At 35.7% G+C, this 19,445-nt stretch overlaps 1 protein-coding gene across 1 annotated transcript; it reads left to right on the top strand.

Moving 5' to 3' along the window:
* Positions 1-10,997: 10,997 nt before the first annotated feature.
* LOC148999905 (uncharacterized) lies at positions 10,998-17,146 on the top strand. Its single transcript, XM_089139979.1, has 7 exons — positions 10,998-11,217; positions 11,702-11,939; positions 12,128-12,318; positions 12,391-12,626; positions 13,064-13,307; positions 13,412-13,519; positions 16,585-17,146. The coding sequence occupies exons 1-7, from the start codon at positions 10,999-11,001 to the stop codon at positions 16,708-16,710; spliced, it is 1,362 nt and encodes a 453-aa protein (XP_088996105.1). The 5' UTR covers position 10,998; the 3' UTR covers positions 16,711-17,146.
* Positions 17,147-19,445: the final 2,299 nt, after the last annotated feature.

Here is a 19,445-nt window from a genome sequence, read left to right as displayed (position 1 = left end):
AGCCATTTCAGTGTGTGATCTTTGTGATTTGTATTCCCATATTAATCGAATATCTTTGAAATCTATCATTTTATATCAAAATCATCTTATTGTGTATGAGAATCATATATTGTATTTCTTTGTAGATATTGATATTTTCATATCAGAATAAATGTTAGTTTTATTATAAATATATAATGAATAACTTAATATAATAGTTGAACTCATATTGTCATAATTTTCTTCTTTGTATTTAATACTATTTTCTATTTTATAATACATAATTAACACAATTTTGCTCAAAGTATTGGGTTTTGAAAATAAAAATGACAGATTATATATCATTATGCTTTCTATTCCAAGGTAAAATGATATTTGACATCTTTCCGCATGTTTCTGTAAACAATGGAGTTTGTTTTGGACATCTTGTAATGTAAATGCATCGTGATTAAAGTATATGATTTATTGAATATAAGAATTAAACAAATTATAAGATATTAGATTGCTTTAATAATTATGGTTTATCATTAACCAATTTCAACATAATAGTTATATAAATTGAATATAGTAGTTGCTAATTTTGCATCACAAATATTGTTGTTAAATGTGCTTAAAGTTACAAAATTTGAAACGGTAAATGAATACAGTTCTGTAGGCAATGCACATGAAGTTAAAAGATATGAAACTGTAAATAAGTACATTTATGCAGTTATTAAAATTATATCTCAATTGAATTTATGTTAAGAAAATATTGTTGATGAAAACTTACTGGAAAGAAAATTATTTTTTTAACTTTTTATGCTTTAAATGTGCTATTATAATATCAATATCATGAAGAAAAAAGTTTTAAGAAATACTATAAATGATATCATGCTTTTTTGTGGTTGAATAAAATAATAGACTATAAATGAAAAATCATGAAGTTCGTCCTTCATTCCCTGAAGTTAGTACAACAATTAATGATAAGCCTGAAAAGAAAAGAAAAAGAAATTATAATTATGATCATGATTGTAGATATGGATAAGGCAAAAATACGGAATAATTATATTTCTTATAATGAAAATAAATAAGAGAATAATAAAGATTCTCAATATAATTCTTCAAGGAGTAAAGATAATATTTGTTATCGATGTGGTATAAAATCCATTAGACATGCATCTGTCGTACTCCACAATATTTTATTAAATTTTGCCAAACATTAATTAAATGAATAAAAATAATGTAAAAATAAATTGGATTTTTCAAAATAAAGATTATGGTGTACTATATGGCTTCACAGATACTATACATTTAAATACTACAAACTCCTTTGAAGATAATAATTGAAGATTTGATTATATTAATAAAATTCAAATAAAAATAAAATTGATATTATGATAGTTTGTAAATATTTTCCCCTCAAAATCTCATCTCATATTTTAATTTATCTTACAGTTAATCTTTTTCTTTTCTAATTTTTTTCATTGACTTTCTATAGATTTTTTTATGTATGTTATTCTTTTTGGTGAAGAATATAAATATTATCTAATATGCTATGACCCATATTATACTAAGAGATAAAAAATATATTTATATTATTTGAAGACACGGAAGTCAATGTTCATACAATAATTAATAGTACAACAATGATTGAGAGCTCTGAAAGAACTAATATATTATTATCTAGTAGATCAAATTGGCTATAAATAATTCATTATTTTGTAGTAAGTCTCAAATAAATTTATTAAGTTTCAAAATTATTTACCAAAATGATTATTAGATTGAAACTACAAATAATTGTTAAATTGAATATATATACATTACTACAAAAATGTTAGATCTTTTCTCTCAATTTGTACTACACAAATGTTTGCATGTTTTTTTTTTTTACCCAACTTTCATCCGGGTTAACTTAAGAAATACTATGCTTAGGTAAATCAAAAGAACATTGATTCCAATGGGCTGATTACTACCATTTAAAACAAAAATAAGAGACTAACAATCTGAAAATAAAATAACTCTATCAACATAAGAGTTCAAAATGTTTGCATGGTTGAAACACATGCTTAGGTAAATCAAACGAAAATTGATTCAGATAGTTTTATTGTTTGGCATGACCGGTTGGACCTTTTTGAGTTAAGTATGATGTGAAAAATTATTAAAAATTTATTTGTCATCTAATTAAGTGAATTTTCTTATGCTGCTTGTTCTCAAGGGAAATCTATTATTAGATATTCACCAGCTAAAGTTGAGATTGAACATTATGCGTTTTTGAAACGTATATAAAGTGAAATATATGGGTCTATATTCACCCATCATTTGGACAATTCATAGAATATATATAATTTTAGTAGATGCATCTATAAAATGGTCACATGTATGTTCATTATGAACTTGCAATTTGGTATTTGCAAGATTGTTTGCTCAAATAATTAAATTAAGAGCACAATTAATGGATTATAAGATAAAAACAGTTTGTCCTAATAATGCTAGTGAGTTTACATATCAGGCTTTATGATTATTGTATAACAATTGAGATTACAGTTGAATAGCTTGTTGTTTATGTTTATATTCAAAATGGTTTGGCAAAATCATTTATTAAATATCTCTAATTAATAGCTAAACCATTGTTTATGAGAACAAAGTCCCGTGTCGGCATGGGGATATTTTATATGCAGCATCATTTGTACGCATCAGGCCAACAAGTTCTCATAAATTCTCTCATTACAATTGGCTTATAGTCAGAAGCCAAATATTTATCATCTTGTTATTTTTGGATGTGTAGCTTATGTTCCAATTGCCCCACTAGAACATACAAAGATGAGTTCTCAAATAAAGTTTGAAATATATGTTGGATATAAATCTCCTTATATAATTTAATATATTGCAAATGATTGGAGATTTATTTAAAGCAAGACTTGTTGATTATCATTTTAATGAATTCGTTTTTTCAACATGAATGGAAGATAATAAACAGTTAGAAAAAGAGATTGATTAGAATGTATTATCATTATTTCATTTAGATCCTTCCACTAAGCAATGTAAACTTGAAGTTTAAAAAATAATGTATTTATAAAGTATTATGAATCAACTACTAGATTTGTTGACCTGCTAAGAGTTATTAAGTCTCATATTTCAGCTATAAATGCTCAAATTTAGATTAATGTCCCGGCAAGACAATCTATCAATGCAAATGAAATTAAATTAGGGTTAATGTCCCAGTACTTTTTTGTCATCTTCCTTTTACCAACGCCCATTCCTTTTAGTAGGCCAAATTGATAGAAAATGCCCACAATTATTAATCCACTACCACACTTGGATTTCATTCTTTACCAGTGAATTTATGTATGGAATTTTTACCAAAAGAAAATCATGGATATATTTGATGCATGATGTTATGGTGAAGACCTATCCATGCGAAGTGTACGAGGACCTAAACACAATAGGCAAGTTTACAGTCTAGGGTTTAGGGTCAAGGGTCAAGGGTACATTTAGGTTTAGGGTTTGGGGTGCAGGGTTCAGGGTCTAAGGTTTAGAGTTTAGTGTTCAGTGTTTAGGGTTTTGGGTTTCAAGGCTAGGGTTAAGGGTTTAGGATGTAGGGTTGGGGGTGTAAGGTCTAGGGTTTAGGGTCAAGAGTCTAAGGTCAAGGGTTTAGGTTCTGACAGTGTGATTTAACTAATGTTATGCAAAAGTGGTCTGAAAGGATATGTTTGATAAGGAAGATGCATATTGTTTAGGACGAGGGGTATTTTGATCCAATAAAAGAAAATATTATAATTGAATTGAGGTTCTACTTTTATATAGTAGTATGATATGATATGATGTGATGTGATGATAGATTAAATTAAATGTGATAAGTTTTTAGGGATTGATGGGGGCTCCTCTTTTATTTATCTTTGTCTATTTTTCTCTTATTTAGTATCCTAATTAATGTTTATGGTTTGTCTTCCCTTTCTTATGTAGAAGTCCTTTGAATTTGTAAAATCATATTTTGAGAATCAAAACATATTCAAGATTGTAGAAGAAGACCCCATGATTCTGATTAACTTCCTAGAATCGTAGGCCCTTTAATTATAGCTTCAATTCCTCACAATCACAAACTTAAGAAACAAGTAATCTTGTGCCCTAAGAAAAAGGAAACAACTACAAAAATAGAAAACAACTGAAAAACAGGAGAGTATGAAAAGGAAGCTCCAAATTGCAGTGACCTAATCTAGTCTATAGTTGTATCCAAACTTGTGCAAATCTTAACGCTCCCCCCCCCCCCAAGCTGAATTATATACAAAGAAAGCTCTAGCTTTGACAAATAAGAATAAATTTGAAAGGCAATACCAATTTTGAACCCTGTAGCAATAACAGGTGTTGATAAACATTGAGAGAACTTCACTTATGAGACAATCAACATCAACTTAATTAAAGAAAACACTTTTAATTCTTCATGAGAACCATCCAATAATGAAAATAATCAGTGATATTGAAGATGAACATAATCCATAAGTATAGCAACATCAAAGACGTTATCTGAATAATGTCAGAAGTAGGGAGGAATCTCCAAGTAAAAATTATAGCTCTAATGTCCACACACAAACTTTTTAAAGAAGGCAAAGTGGTAAGCAAATGTATGGGTAGATAGAAGGAATATTGGTTATTATAGACCAAGAAGGTAGGTAAAAAACAATATAGGTTACTACGGATCAAGTATGTCAGGTAGTATGGGTTACTATGGATCAAATAGGTAAATTAAGATAATATAAGTTACTACAAATCAAGTAGATAGGTAAAAGTAGTAATTAAGGTTACTACAAACCAATAGGTAAATAAAGGTAGTATAGTTTATTATAGACCAAGTAGGTAGATATAGGTAACCCAAGTAGTTGGGTGTTGCTATAGAATACCATCTTAGGAGGATAACGTCCTTCACCAATAATATTCTTCAACAAATCTTGAGTAGATATAGAAAGAACTCTAATCTCCCTCTCACATGTAGGATTACACATGGCAATCAATCACCAAATCTCAACAGGAGTACATAAAAGTAGATATATCTTCGATCAATCATCCCCACACAATGAAGGAAGAGAGAAAACAATGTGCCCAGATATAATCTTCTTTTCTTCAAGCATGTATGAACTAAAGAAATAGTATCCAAACTCTTCTTGTGGTAGATTAGATGGTGCATGTTGGTGTAAGTATATGCTAAGCTTAAAAAAAATTGGTTCAAAATATTCAATTAGGTAAACTGTTGACCCATCAAGTATTCAAAGTATAAGTGCAATGGAAGTAAAATCACGATCCCACGAAACAGAAGAAAAGAGAGGATCCTCTATGTCAGAAGCCCCAAAAGAAGTGAAGGAGAGTGTATAGCCCATCGTAGGAACTCAAAAAATAAATTGGGTACAAAGAAAAAATTATTGATTGTACAGCCCATTGTAGGAACTCAAAAAATAAATTGGGTCCTAGGAAAAAAAATGAATCATAAGGACGTTAAAGGACAAGTGTTGGGAAATGCCATGTCAGCATTGTCACATCAGCCTTCATTAGTTTTGATGATAACAAACACGAAATTACTAATGTCCATATCAAGTTGTGATTGTCCAGTTATTATGATAGCAAGTGGACCAAACTCACCTCCAAGACCAAGCCAAGATGGACATGAAGTCTAAGTCAAGATGAACATGAAGAATGTAGTACAAGAAGACTCAAGAACATCAATGATCATCAACTCAATCTCAAGCAAGAAGATTTAGCAAATTAGGACTTAAGTCACTTAATGTACACTCATATGTAATTGCACTCAAGTATATACACATATCATGTCATTAGATTGACCTAGGACATGTTAGGAAAGTGTATGAGGCTTAGGGTTGGCTAGAAATACAAAAATCCCAATCAAGTCCCTATTTGCACCTAAACTATGCAATTTGTGCTTCAGACGGAATTCCGTCTGGTCACAGAGAGCCAGACGGAATTTTTGTTTGGCTAGACAAATGTTCGTCTGGCTAGACAAATGTTCGTCTGGTTCTGACTTAAGCTTCAACATCTAGTTTTTAAACGATCATTTCCTAGACAGAAGGACCGTCTGGTCGACGGGCGTTTGTCTGGACTGAAATCTGGACCAAAATTATGTCTGTTTTCTATTTGTTGGAGATTGGGCTAAGGCACTCAAAGGCCATCTATATAAGCCCAATTCACCCCTTTTGTGAGCTTTGAACCTCACATTTGATCAATTACTCCCCAAGTATTCTCAAGCTCTCAAATTACAAGAAAATCAATTGGGTTTTGCCTCTCATCCTCATTCCATCCTTGAAGAACATATCACGGTGTTAAGCAAGCTTGTGGAAGCCAAGCTTGAGGTGATTGAAGGCATTGGTGGTGCATTCATTATAATTTGGGCATACTACTCTCATTGCATCACACTCACACAAGGCGCAAAGTGTCAGACCCATTGTTAGGTAATCTCTAACCATCCATTGTAATTGCTTGTCTTCAATTCTAATTCTAGGTAGACTAGAATTGGTTTTGGGTGCTCTTGCCCATGAACAAAGATTGAAGAGGGTGCTCTTGCCCTATGGATAAACAAAGATTGTAAAGGGTGCTCTTGTCCCTTAACAAAGATTGTAAAGGGTTTGATCTCTACCCATTGTATTGAAATAGAATCACTAGTGGAATACTCTCTTGAGGTCAAGAGAGGAGTGGACATAGACTTGCAAAGTCGAACCACTATAAAATACTTGTCTTATGAATGATTGTTACTGTTTAATTCATTTGAATTTTCAATTTACCTTGTATTTCCAATCAAACCAAAAAATTGGGACAATCCATTAGTTGCAACCGATTCACCCCCCCTCTAGGTTGCACCAACAAGAAGGAAAATATTTTAGAAGGCCATACAAGTGATTGGATGCTCCTAGGACCCCCCCCCCCCATTTTTGTCAAAAGATGGTCCTAGAACCTATGGGTGGTTTAGGGGAAAGAAAGAAGGAAAGGAAACAATGGTTCTTGTTCATAGTTTGAAGGTTTGATGTTTGGGTTGGTTGGACGGTTTGATGGGATATGAAAAATGGTTCTAGTTCAATGGTTTGATGGTTGGTTGTTAAAAAGGAAAACCAATAAAAAAAAAAAGGGTGCTCGGAGGTTTTCAGGATGCAAAACTTCTTGGGATCAAGAAAAGGGATAAGAAGGGTTGATTGATGATGAAAGGATTAGAAGAGACTAGTGATTGTGTCGTAGGTCTTTGTTTTTGGTTTTAGCAATGAAGTAAAAATAAGAAGAAAGTTTGATGGTGGAAGAAAACAATGTTGGTTGCAGGTTTTCTCTTTCTAGTCGCAATGACAAATTCAGGGGTAAACAAGACTTGGCAGAAGAAAGAAATAGATTTTGGTTGGAGTTGTAGAGGGTCGATTATGGGTGGCGAAGCTTCTGGACTTGGTAGATGAAAGAAAAGAGGTGGCTGCAACGATAGGTTTAGTGATGCAAAGAAACCTAGAGAAAATTAGACAATTGAAAGGGCATTAAAATTAGATCGAGTTCTTCCTTTGGAGTGATTAGTAGGCTTCTAGAATGACAACATCATCAAATAACAGCAACAACAGGTCCTACAAGCACAAAATTCTAGGAAAAGAATATCTCAGAAATCCCATCATGGGTGGAAGTTGTAGCCAAATTTGAAGAGTTGCTTCATTTAGGGATAGTCGTCTGATCCTTCAATCACAATAATTATGTGAAACCCTCTAGAATCCTAACCCATTAACCCATGCTTTAAGGTCGTGAACCCGGAGCTTGAGTAGACGAACTCTGGACCATTCGAGTTGAGCCCGGAGGTTTGGAAATTGAACGTATGGAAGTTGATGACCACAAAGAAGACCCGACCACTCAATGGAGTTTAGTAGGAGAGAGAAAGTTTGTCCAAAAGGCATTAAAAGGAGATTTTGGCATGCCCAAAATTGATGCTAGAGGACTCAAATGTCAAGGTAAACTATACCATTGATTAGGCCTTGAAGTGAGCTTTTTACCCTCCAAAGCCCATTGAAATCGGCTTTCCCATGAAAGAGATAAAGGTCCAGTTGATTAGGGCATGTTGCACGGCTGGATCAATGGCCCCCTACCCAGGTGTGAGGTAGTTTCAGGAATTCGGGTTTAAAACCCTATTTTATGTTTCATTCTCCTTATAAACGCATTGTCTATGCTAGAGGGAGGCTGAGAACTTGGGAGAGAGAGGAAGAAATTGGGGTTTCAAGGATTCTCACTCTTTTAGTGGTGTCAAAGCGCGAGATACGAAGAAGATTGCGTGTTGAGGTAAGGAGACTCTACAAACATTGTTTACAACTTCTCTCTTGGTGTATTTATGGTGAGATATTGTAATAAGGATGGTTGTTGTGAGAGTTGGATGATACTGAAAGTTAGTTGAGCTCCATTTAAGTCTCTCAACTTATACTGAGTGTTTGATGGCCCCATTCCACCCATTTGAGACTAATTGGACCTCTCTGAGATGCTCTCGGGCAACTTTTTAAGAGCCAAATTGGGCCTTTTTGTTTGGGGACTTGTTGGGTTAATTGAAAGGGGTTTTGGGGACCCTAATTCTGTTCTATTAAAGACCCCAAAACTCCATTTTGAGTTGGTTTCGAAATGAAGTCAAAATTAGGGAGTCTTTGTCGCAACCCTAGGTTTGGCGGTCGATTGGCCCTAGGAGGTCTATCCAACCGCCCCAGGTCTGGGAGTATGTTTTGGCCCCTTCGATGCCCTGTTGATCCCCGATTAATACCCATTTGATTTTTCATGTTTTTAGGGTTATTTTGAGTCACTTGCACTCTCATTTTGTGGATTTCTTTGAAACATAGAGATCAATCTTGTCTTTGACTGGTGAGGGAATTTATTGCTATATCTTATGTATTTGACTTATTCTAGATTATCATTTATTTGATGTTGTATATTCTTTATGAATTGTGTGAGACTTTGTACGAACGAAAGGTAATGCGTTGTTTATGTTTATTACTATTCAATTTATATGAATGATGATTGTAAACATGATGTATTTGGATTGGATGGTAGGACACTGTCCATTTATATTTATATACCGACTGGGGTTGTGGGTTTTCCCATCCCTGGTGACTTTTCATTCACTTGGACCTACTAGGTACATAATCGATTAGTGTTTAGATGTGTTGGGTAGGGAACCCTCGAGTACTACTGCCCTTTCGGCAGGGGTATTGAACCCGAGTGACCCATGGTAGCAATGGTTGGGTCCTATGTGCATCAAGTAGGTCCATTGTCATCATGTAATGGTAGGGTTGCACATGTTTGGTTTAGGCTTATAGGGTGTCCAAAAGACGGCTTGAGTGCCATGAGGAGACATGAGAGGCATCTGCCCCAACATATGTGGATGACCATAGGGCTAAGGAATGTGGTTCAATAGACGCCTTCATTTGAGATTATCATTCCTAGGTGGAGAAGGATATTGGACCAAAAGGGTTCTAAGTATGAGAGAAGGCATATGGATCACATGTTGTATGATACCTTATGACTTTGCATTAGCCTAGGGTTATCTCTACACGTGCCAATTCTCAAACCAATGGTAATATGAGAGAGTGGTGACCTAATCCCAGCTATGATTTGATGTGACTTGATCCAACTACCGCAGAGAACCCAAGAGACGCCTCATATCGAGGGAGAATGATTAGACCACCCAAATGAAGCTGGTGTGTATCTTAATGTGTGTCTACCATTAAGACTTCATAGCATACGTACATATTCATTCATATATGTACACCGATTGATCATTAGAATGTGCAATGCATACATGATATATGGTCATGTTGACCTCACTAAGTTCTATTGAAATTATTCCTTTTATATACATGCTTTTTAGATCTTATTATAGGTTATGAGGACTCTATTTAAGTGGAGAGTTTATCCCTGCCTGAATTCGATGAGGGACCAACATATATTTCCATAACCCCTTTGCATCATAAAAAATTAAATCTTTCATTTGGATATCATTGTAAATCACCTCTTCTGATGTCTATTGAGTTTTTGAATTGAAGGTGTTCTAACTTTAATAAGTGCTCTAACTTTAGTAAAGGATTACCACAAAAAGATGAAGAAAATGGGGAAATCAAGAGCACAGAGATGGTGGTGCAAGGAATTCCTTCCAAGGAGAAAAACCCAGCAGAAGAAAGAAGGACATGGCTTGGGAGTAAGAAATTAAGGGTATTTTGGGAATGAAGACAAATATAATGGTGATTTAACAATAATCAGTAACGAATTGGACTTACGTGTTCAATGAAAGTCCAACTTTGGGGTATATAAGAGGGGGTGTTAATACACTAAGGCTTCTACTTTGGGGTGTTTTACTCTTTTTCGAAGCATTGGTGCAAGTTTTACAATCTGATTATGCAATTCGATTCCATTGTTAACATTTTATGCATTGAACAATAGATCCTATGGTAACACGGCCACTCGTAATGCATACACTTATCCTCTTCAGTACAAAGTCAAGGTGGATTATACCTGTTCCCTATCACAGTTAGCAGTATTACATGTAGAAACCGACAGAGTTAGATTCTTTGACACTATACACAAATGTGTACTCGTATTTGTATTTTGTTCCCATTGTGAGTTAACATATCAAATGCAATGACCATATGATAAGCCTGCCCAACCCAATCTCTAAGTCATGACTACCAATTTAGTATAATAACATGGACACACTTTAACTCAGAAGAATACGACAACGAATATAAATGAATTAAACGAAAGAACATAAATGTTTTAGATCAAATCAAGCCCTAGTGGGTTAGATTCGATGTAACTAGCTAAAGAAATCAATAATCTAAGCTAATGACAAAACTTACATCACAAAGTTACATTATTGGTTTGGCACATTAGTTAGGATGCATGAGTCTGAATGGGTTGATGATTAGATCGACAATAGTCGCTCCCTCTTGGCCATTAATTTTGTAGGATAGCGTGCAACATGCAGTATTGAAACTACTATATATGGAAACTAGAATATCTTCTTCACCCTCGATCCACTGGTTCAGAATGGCTCCTACCACTCCAAGACTGGTTGTTCCAATCGACCTGAGGAAGAAGCCATGGGAGCAAGAGGCACCTCTTCACAACCGGTTCCACCCAGATATACCCTCTGTTGCAGATGTTACAGAAGGTGAGGTGTTTAGAGTTGAGATGGTAGACTGCAGAGGAGGAGTTGTTGGAGACAACGACACAGCGCTTGATTTAAATGCTACAGATCTCTTTGCTGTGAGTATGATGAGATTAATTTTTCCTTTCAATTTTACAATTGCTAGCTTTAGAGGAGTTCTGGGCATAGCTTGAGCTTAATCAGTCAGGAAAGCTATTCACAAATCAGTGGAGAGTGATGCAAGAGTTCTCTGAAAAATATAACTTTATATAAGATCTGCAGTTCTCAACCTTTACCCTGTAAGCATGTCTGCCAAGACTAACTGGGATGCAAAACTAAGAGAGGCTCGAGACCATCGGATCAAAATTTTGTTTTGGAGAACATTCATGTTACTGCGTAAAACATGTTCTGTGTTCTTTCAGACCACTTTTTCCTGCGGGTTCTTTTTCTAAAAAACAAAAGAATGAAACATTTTAACAAACACCTGAAACACCTACCACTCATACTTCTCTTCTTTACCGATGAAATAACATCAAAACTGCTCTTTAAGACCAGTACCAAATGCATACCTAGTAATTGTGGCCCATTTTGAAACTGGTCTAGGTGCACTATCTCAGCGGACCCATTCGAGTACTAGACAAAGCAGGCGTGCCGGCTAAGCCAGGGGACCTTCTAGCAGTTGAGATCTGCAACTTGGGTCTTCTTTCTGGATCCGAATGGGGTTATACGGCATCACATGACAGAGAACATGGGGGTAGTTTTCTCACTGATCATTTCCCCTCAGCAACAAAAGCTATTTGGTATTTTGAAGGGATATATGCTTACTCTCCTCAGATACCAGGTAATTTCTCTATTCTAATATAGCAGTTCCCATTTTCCATTTCCCTTAAACACATTTAATTTTGCAAAAACAATAAAAAGAAGAAGGAAAAAAAAAAGAAAAAAAAAAATCCCAGGTGTTTTTTTGGACTGGCTCAGCGTATCTCAGATATCATTGTAAGCCTTCATGTTATTATCTCATGTTGGCAGGTGTTCGATTTCCTGGTATTCCCCATCCTGGAGTTATTGGCACTGCTCCATCATTGGAACTTCTAAATATATGGAATGAAAGGGAAAGAGAACTTGTAGAAAATGGCCACAAGACTATGTCATTAACTGAAGTTCTACACCAAAGACCATTTGCTTGCTTGCCAACACCAAAAAGCTGTTTTCTTGGAAAGGTATAGAGCAGCATACTAAGCTTATGTTTGGTTTTCTTTGGATTTGTTCTGACTATTAAAAACCATATGTAGGTTGAAGAAGGAACACCTGAATGGGAAAAGATTTCAAAGGAGGGTGCAAGGACAATTCCTGGGAGGGAAAATGGAGGAAATTGTGATATCAAGAATCTTAGCACAGGTTCAAAAATATACCTTCCAGTATTTGTTGATGGAGCAAACCTTAGCACGGGTGACATGCATTTCTCCCAGGGTGATGGGGAAGTTTCATTCTGTGGAGCTATAGAGATTAATGGATTTCTAGAACTAAAGTATATATATATCCTTCAACATCCTCAGTCTCCAGTCTTCATGGTTTCAGAATGTTTTTCTTTGAAATTTCTTCTGTTGCATTTCCCTTGAGAAGAAAATTACTTCATCTGACATGTTTTGAGGGATGGGTTGGGAGAAGTTACTGGACTAAGCTCCTCTACTTTCGCTCAATGTGTGCCATTGTGCATCCATGTGTAGTTTCAGTATAAAGGTTGATCCAGTGGTTGGTAGACCTGAGTATGAAGTTGATTATCAACCACTAGATCAGCATCTATGCTGAAATGACATGCTCACGGGCTTAACCTGAATTTACAAGCTATCTTACTTTCAAACAAATATGCCTTCCCTATCAATGGCATGTTGTATACAAAAGATTTTGCATCTACTTCCTTCTCAATTTTTAGAACTTGATTACTGACAAACATTTGGGTATTAGGTGTGAGATCATAAGGAATGGAATGCGTGATTACCTCACGCCAATGGGTCCAACTCCTCTTCACGTAAGTCCAATCTTTGAGATTGGCCCAGTTGAACCAAGATTCTCAGAGTGGTTGGTATTTGAAGGTATCAGTGTAGATGAGAGTGGAAGGCAACATTTTCTTGATGCAAGTCTTGCATTCAAGCGAGCAGTACTCAATGCTATCAACTATATATCTAAATTTGGATATTCAAAAGAACAGGTCTGAGTTCCACAACTGAAGAAAGGGTTAGGGTGGGAGGGAATTCTCATGCTGAATTTTGTTGTTTCACTGACATTAGATGTTTATCAAATGTTGTCTATCAGGTCTATCTTTTGATATCAGCTTGCCCTTGTGAAGCAAGAATTTCAGCGATGGTCGATTCTCCCAATGCCTGTGTAACTTTTGCGGTTCCAACTGCTATATTTGACCAGGTAAATAAGTTCATTGTTTTTTTCCCTTGCTAAATAGAATTGAGCTTTTGCCTAGGGAGCAGAAATTGCTTTGCCCCCGATTTGCCTTTTGCCTTACAATAAAAATCTTGATAAAAAAAATTTAAGATAGAAAAACCCTTTCGATATATTAGAAGAGCTTATGATCTAAGTTCCTCTCCCCTTTCATATTTTTTTGGGTACACAATGGGCAGGGAGGGGACTGAAGCTTCCCGACAACCCTCAGCCTGAAGGTCTGAAGGACCTCCAAAACATCAATAGGGGTTCCATATAAAAAAAAAAAAAAATCCTCTCCTTTCCTGCTAAGGCACTTGGAGCTTGGACGTTTTATCGGCGATCCAGTTAGCCTCATGAAAAACATGCCGAACTTCCACTCTATCACCAGAGTGAAGAAGTGATTTAATGGCATTAACCAATGAAACATAACACCCATCCACATTTCTGAAGGAAGTTGCCAAGGTAATTTCCTTCATAGAGTCCGATTCAACAACAAGAGGAAAAAGGCCTCTGGCACGCTCGGCGTGAAGACCCTCATAGAGAGCTTCAACCTCCGCCATAACCATTAATTTGGAAACCGCCTTGTTTTTGAAAGCACCTATAAAAATAGCCTCTGCATTTCTAAGCACACCTGCGACCTGAGTGAAGCCATTCTTCTTAATAGCCACGTCTACATTTAGCTTTAACCAACTGACTTGAGGTGGGCACCACCTCAAACCTTCATGTTTTTGAGCAGTGTTGAGCCCATTAATCCCAACTGAGCTCCACTATAAAACCTTACAGCCATGGCAAAACATAATCGGCCACTCTTTAATACCCAGCCTCCATCGATGAGCTTCTCAAATTAGCTGTCAGCCAATCTTTAAGATTGCTGGAGAGGAACCAATGAGGGGTAGCTAGCTACAAGTAGCTTAACCCGAATACTTCTCGCATAAGTATAGTCTCGCAGAACATGTAACACGTCTTCCATATAGGTTGATATAGAAAGAAAATTTATCATGATCACTCAAATGGAGGGATCACTTCCTCTTGTTAGTGAGAAGCCAATTATGCCCAGCAACAAGCCATAAGAACATTTTCACCCTTATTGGGATATTCACCTTCCAAATGGCTCTCCAAAACACATCAACAATGCAGGCTCTTGTTGCTCAAGATCAACTAATCTCTTGTAGGCCGACCTGAAAAAGTAACTTTAGCACTACTATTCCAAACAAAAAAATCTTTCCCACCTTTCACTGAAGAATTGTTGAAATTCCTCAATCTAGAGCAAAACCTCACTTGGAACTTGAAAGGACGTCCTCCAGTTCCTCCCAATATCTCTACTCACCTTCATGATTGATATACCCATATAGGAAGCAACCGTTCTAATGCAAGCACCATCCAGAATTTGACGAGTAACCAACTATTCTAAAGGGCAAAATCTAAATCCATCCACCTATTGGTCCAAAAGTGCAACAACTCACCATTACCCATCCTTGCATGACAGTTCAAGACGAAAAGAGAAGCCACCTTACAAACCGCCCTCCAAAGAGGAGAATCTATACTAGACGCCTTAAAGCGGGACTTCCTACTAGTTGAATCATACTTGGCATGGAGGACCTTAGCCGAAAATGTATTTTGATGCAAATAACCCCAAGCCACCTTCATAAGAAAGACATCATTCGAGTTGGCAAGGTTTCTAAAACCCAACCCCCTTTCTCTATAGGCATGCAGATTGTCCTCCATGCAACAAGATGCATATTCTTCTTCACCATCGAGTCACCCCAGATAAAAGAACGACAGGCCTTCTCAACATCACTAAGCACCCATCTTGGAATTGCTACAACTTGCATATGAAACTATGGTAATGCCATCATCACTGTCTTGGCCAGAGTCATGCGCCCTACAAAAGAGTTAACTATGCACACGGGGATTGGGTAGCTGCGTGGAATTCAATTTAAAGTTCTTTCGGAGTCTAGTAGGAGTCATGATCATGTTCTTGTATAATGATGTTCAAGACTCTTAGAAAACCAAATCATATGGAATCCAGTCTGCTGGAAATCAAATCCACCCCACTACTGTTCTTATGGTGGATTTTATGTGCTCTAATCCTGGATTTTAAGAAATCCCTATAGGACCCACGAGAGAGTCTTGGACGTCCTTTGTACAAGGATATGATCTAAACATTGTCAACTAATAAGAAGAGAAATCAAATGTATTTGCAGGGTAATTCCATTGACTATTGTCCCCTATGATTTAGTCAACAAAAGATGGAATCAACAAATTGACACTAAATATCTTACTACCTTCGGAGAAGATCTAGATGTCGACTCTAAAACCTTGAGTGCAAATTGTTCTAAGAGGAATCTGCTTGACCTCCTCCACACCAAATATACATTTGGGGTTTACTTCTGAGGCTTGATTGGAGTTCCTTTTGAATGTGTGGTGTTGAAGATGAAGAATAGCATTATGCACTATCATGATCAAAAGGAGGTGAACTAGAGTAAGGGATGAGAACATGTTGGTAACCAAGAAGTCCTACATAATGAAATTAGAGGGCAATGACTTGCTCTTAGGGCTGTTTGGTACATGAGTCTGGATATTTCAAATATCTAGAGATTTCAAGTCTATTGATTTCAAATCTATGGAGTCATAATTCATGAATTAACTGTTTGGTTAACCTGAATATATGGAATGAAATCTTTTGATTCATTTGTGATTTTTGTAAATGTGTAAACATTTAGCACTTTTATAGTAGAAGGATTTCACCCTATATCCATAAATCTACAGATTCACATTTTTAGTATAAAAAGATGAATCTCTAGATTTCATGAATCAAGAGATTTTCACAACCAAATGGGTATAAATCTCGTATTCATGAATTTAGAGATTTGAAATCTCTGGATTTATGTAACCAAACACGCCCTTAAATCATAATTAGTGTGAAACCTTAACTGGGGATACTTCATAATTTTTTTAAGTAAAATCTTAAATTTCCCAAAATCCCTGTTGGAACTTTATGATTATTGTGATTATTATTATTTTACATTTCATTATTTTTGTGTGTATAGGATATTCGCCCAAAATCTGGAAAATTACCAGTGGGACCCCGATTGGTGAGAAAACCGGATGTTCTCAAATGTCCTTACGTTGGAAACTTGCCCATGACAAAAAACCTCAGTGAGGACATAGCTTAGAAAGATTTCAGATTACAGGATGAACTCTGTTGCAGATACACTTCTTGGACTCCCTGTATGTCTCGATATCTTAATAAATATGACGTTAACTATATTATTGAGTCACTCTTCCACAAGTTTTATATTACTAATTGTATTATTGTGAGAATTGCACTGTTAAGAAAGTGGCAAAACTAGGAAGTACCATTCAATAAAAATTTGTAAGATCTGTAAAATGGTAGGCATAGGGAGTTGCAATTTCTTATGTAAATGACAAGGTTTGTTTCCTAGTATATGTGATGCCCCACATCTTATTATACTATTATTTTAATGTTACATTGGTATGTTCCAAATCCTCAAGATTATTTAAATAATTGATAACATTTGAATCCCTGATCCATAATCGGGTTGATATGTATTTTAGTCCGTTGGTCTCTTGTACGGCAAAATTAGACTGAACCGATGACAAGGAAAGAATCAAAACAATTTTTTGAACAGAAATATATAATTAATTGAATCTCTATGTAAGCCCACATAAAAAAATGAGTGGGCCCACAAGCCCATAAAGTAGGTCCATTAATTATATATGCATATATGTATATCTATTATAATAAATAACCTATTAAAGGTGGCGCCTTCTCTCTCCCCCTCCCCACCTCCAAATGTGGAGGAATTAAGGAAAGGTGAAATAAGAAAAGAAGGGAAAAGAATAGATGGGGTGTTCACTTATTAATTAAATTAATGTATAAAAATATGTTACAAGAGGGGATGAGGGAGGCTGTTGGCAAAGTAGCCCGTGGCTTCAAAATTTCAAAGTGAAAAGAAAAGAAAAGAAGAAAGAGAAAAGAGAAGAGAAGAGAGAAAGAAAAGAGGAGAGAGAGGAGAAAGATAAAAATACATTAATAATGAAAATAATTTAATCATGCCTTCAACTATAAAAGGGGATAGGAGTTTTTTCTTTCATAGAAAGAAACTTAAATTAAAAAGAAAATTAGTGCTGAAAGTACTTATAAAGATTAGATATTGTACTATTATAGTCATTCGATTGACTGGCTGCTATGTTTGCATATTTTTCAAAATACCACTAGAGCACTGGGTTGGGGAATTTATCATACTTCACATATTTTGTAGTTTTAGCCAGGTTCATTAACGTAGGTTCCCCAAGAGACCATTTTTCTCTTGAGGGCCATGACTAGACCTGTAAATGGATTGCCGAAATCCGCCTCCGAATTCGCATTCGTATTCGTTTAAGGGTATCCGTATCCGAAAATTTTCTTACGGAAATATCCGTATCCGTCCGCTAGCCCGGATTCGGATTGGATGTTGCTTTCGGTCGGATAATATCCGGATAATTTTTATCCGGATGGTGTTTTAACATTTTCTTTAAAAATATATGATAATCGATTCGGATCCGTGGTTTCGGTATGATTAGAATTTATAATAAAAATGTAAAAAGTGACATTATCAATCAATAATCGGATATTTTATGGTCGGTTATTATCGGATATCCGTGTTTCGTTTTGGTGCTTCTCTTTTGCGGTTCGGTTCGGTGGTTTCTTCGGTTCTTTCGGTTCGGTCGTTCTCCATGATGACAGCGCAGATATGGATTGTTAGTCCATATTTCGTCTATCTTTATCCCTGTTCCTGCTACTTTGTCCAAACCCATTTGTAGACCAAAAAGCAATGTCTCCAGCATCCCCTTTGTCTTCCTTTTTCCAAAATTGATGGATTGTAAATGTCCATCTGTGCATATCTCATTGCTCCAGCTTGTTACTCCTAGGTGCTAGCTAGGTACCCCTGTACAAATCAAAATATTTTTGTTAGTTATTGGTATTATTCCTACACCAATTTTCTTCTAAATTGTAATGGTTGAAACTATTTGCATGAATGCTCAAAGGTAAAATTTCTTCCTCCCTTTGTAAAGGGGATAGGAGTTGCTTGGCTAAGGAGCCCGTTTCCAAAGAGAAGAGAGAAAAAAAAAAAAATTGGAGAAAGAAGAGGAGGGAAAAAAAAGAAAAGAAAGGAAAAATGAGGAGAGAGAAGAGAAGAGAGAGAAAATAGAAAGGAAAAATGAAAAAGAAGAGAGAGAGAGAGAGTGGGAGAAAACAAGAGACGAGAGGAGGAGAGAAGAGCAAAGAGAGAGAAAGAGAGGAGAAGCCTTGATTGATTCCCCACATATTCAGGAAGAGTTGAGAATCATTGAATTTTCAAGAAAGGATTTTTGCAAGGGAAGTACAGATGAATATTATAACTAACTCATGTTATGGTAATTTGCAAAATTGTATACATTTTAATCATACAATATTATTATTATTATTGGGATCCTGCATTTGATCACTGTGATTCTGATTGATTCATATATTGTGCACCTGATTTATTAACACACTATACCTCTAATGAATCCAGATATTGTGCGCTTGATTTATTTGTACACTCAATTTCTAATTGATCCGCATACTGTGTGTTTGATTTATTAGTACACTATGTTTCTAATGGATCCACATCTTGTGGTTTATTGTCCCACCCCCCCCCCCTCCCCTCGTTGTTTTGTACCTATATTTCTAATTCCCTCGTTCCTTTTGTCCTTCGCTGATTCCCTATCCTTTCCCTTGTCTTTTTCCTTTCTCTTCCTTTTTTTTTCTCTCTCTTGCCCTCTTTCTTCTTCCCTTTTTCTTTGTTCTTCCTGTTTACTCTCTCTTCTGGTTTGTTCTGTTTTTGTGGTTCTGTTTTGCTTGTTGTCGTTTTGTCTTGCTTTT

Source organism: Hakea prostrata, chromosome 11 (genome assembly GCF_041222555.1).
Source record: "Hakea prostrata isolate BN-2017 chromosome 11, UWA_Hpros_2, whole genome shotgun sequence".
NCBI lineage: Eukaryota > Viridiplantae > Streptophyta > Magnoliopsida > Proteales > Proteaceae > Hakea > Hakea prostrata.
Note: the sequence above shows the minus strand (reverse complement) of the source record. Positions and strands in the feature narration are given on the sequence as shown.

Bases quoted from the DNA above. Each gene is read 5' to 3' on its own strand.
- LOC148999905 (XM_089139979.1), top strand. From the start codon at position 10,999: ATGGCTCCTACCACTCCAAGACTGGTTGTTCCAATCGACCTGAGGAAG. The intron at 11,940-12,127 runs GTAATTTCTCTA...TCATGTTGGCAG, and splicing joins TTACTCTCCTCAGATACCAG to GTGTTCGATTTCCTGGTATT. The intron at 13,520-16,584 runs GTAAATAAGTTC...TTGTGTGTATAG, and splicing joins CAACTGCTATATTTGACCAG to GATATTCGCCCAAAATCTGG.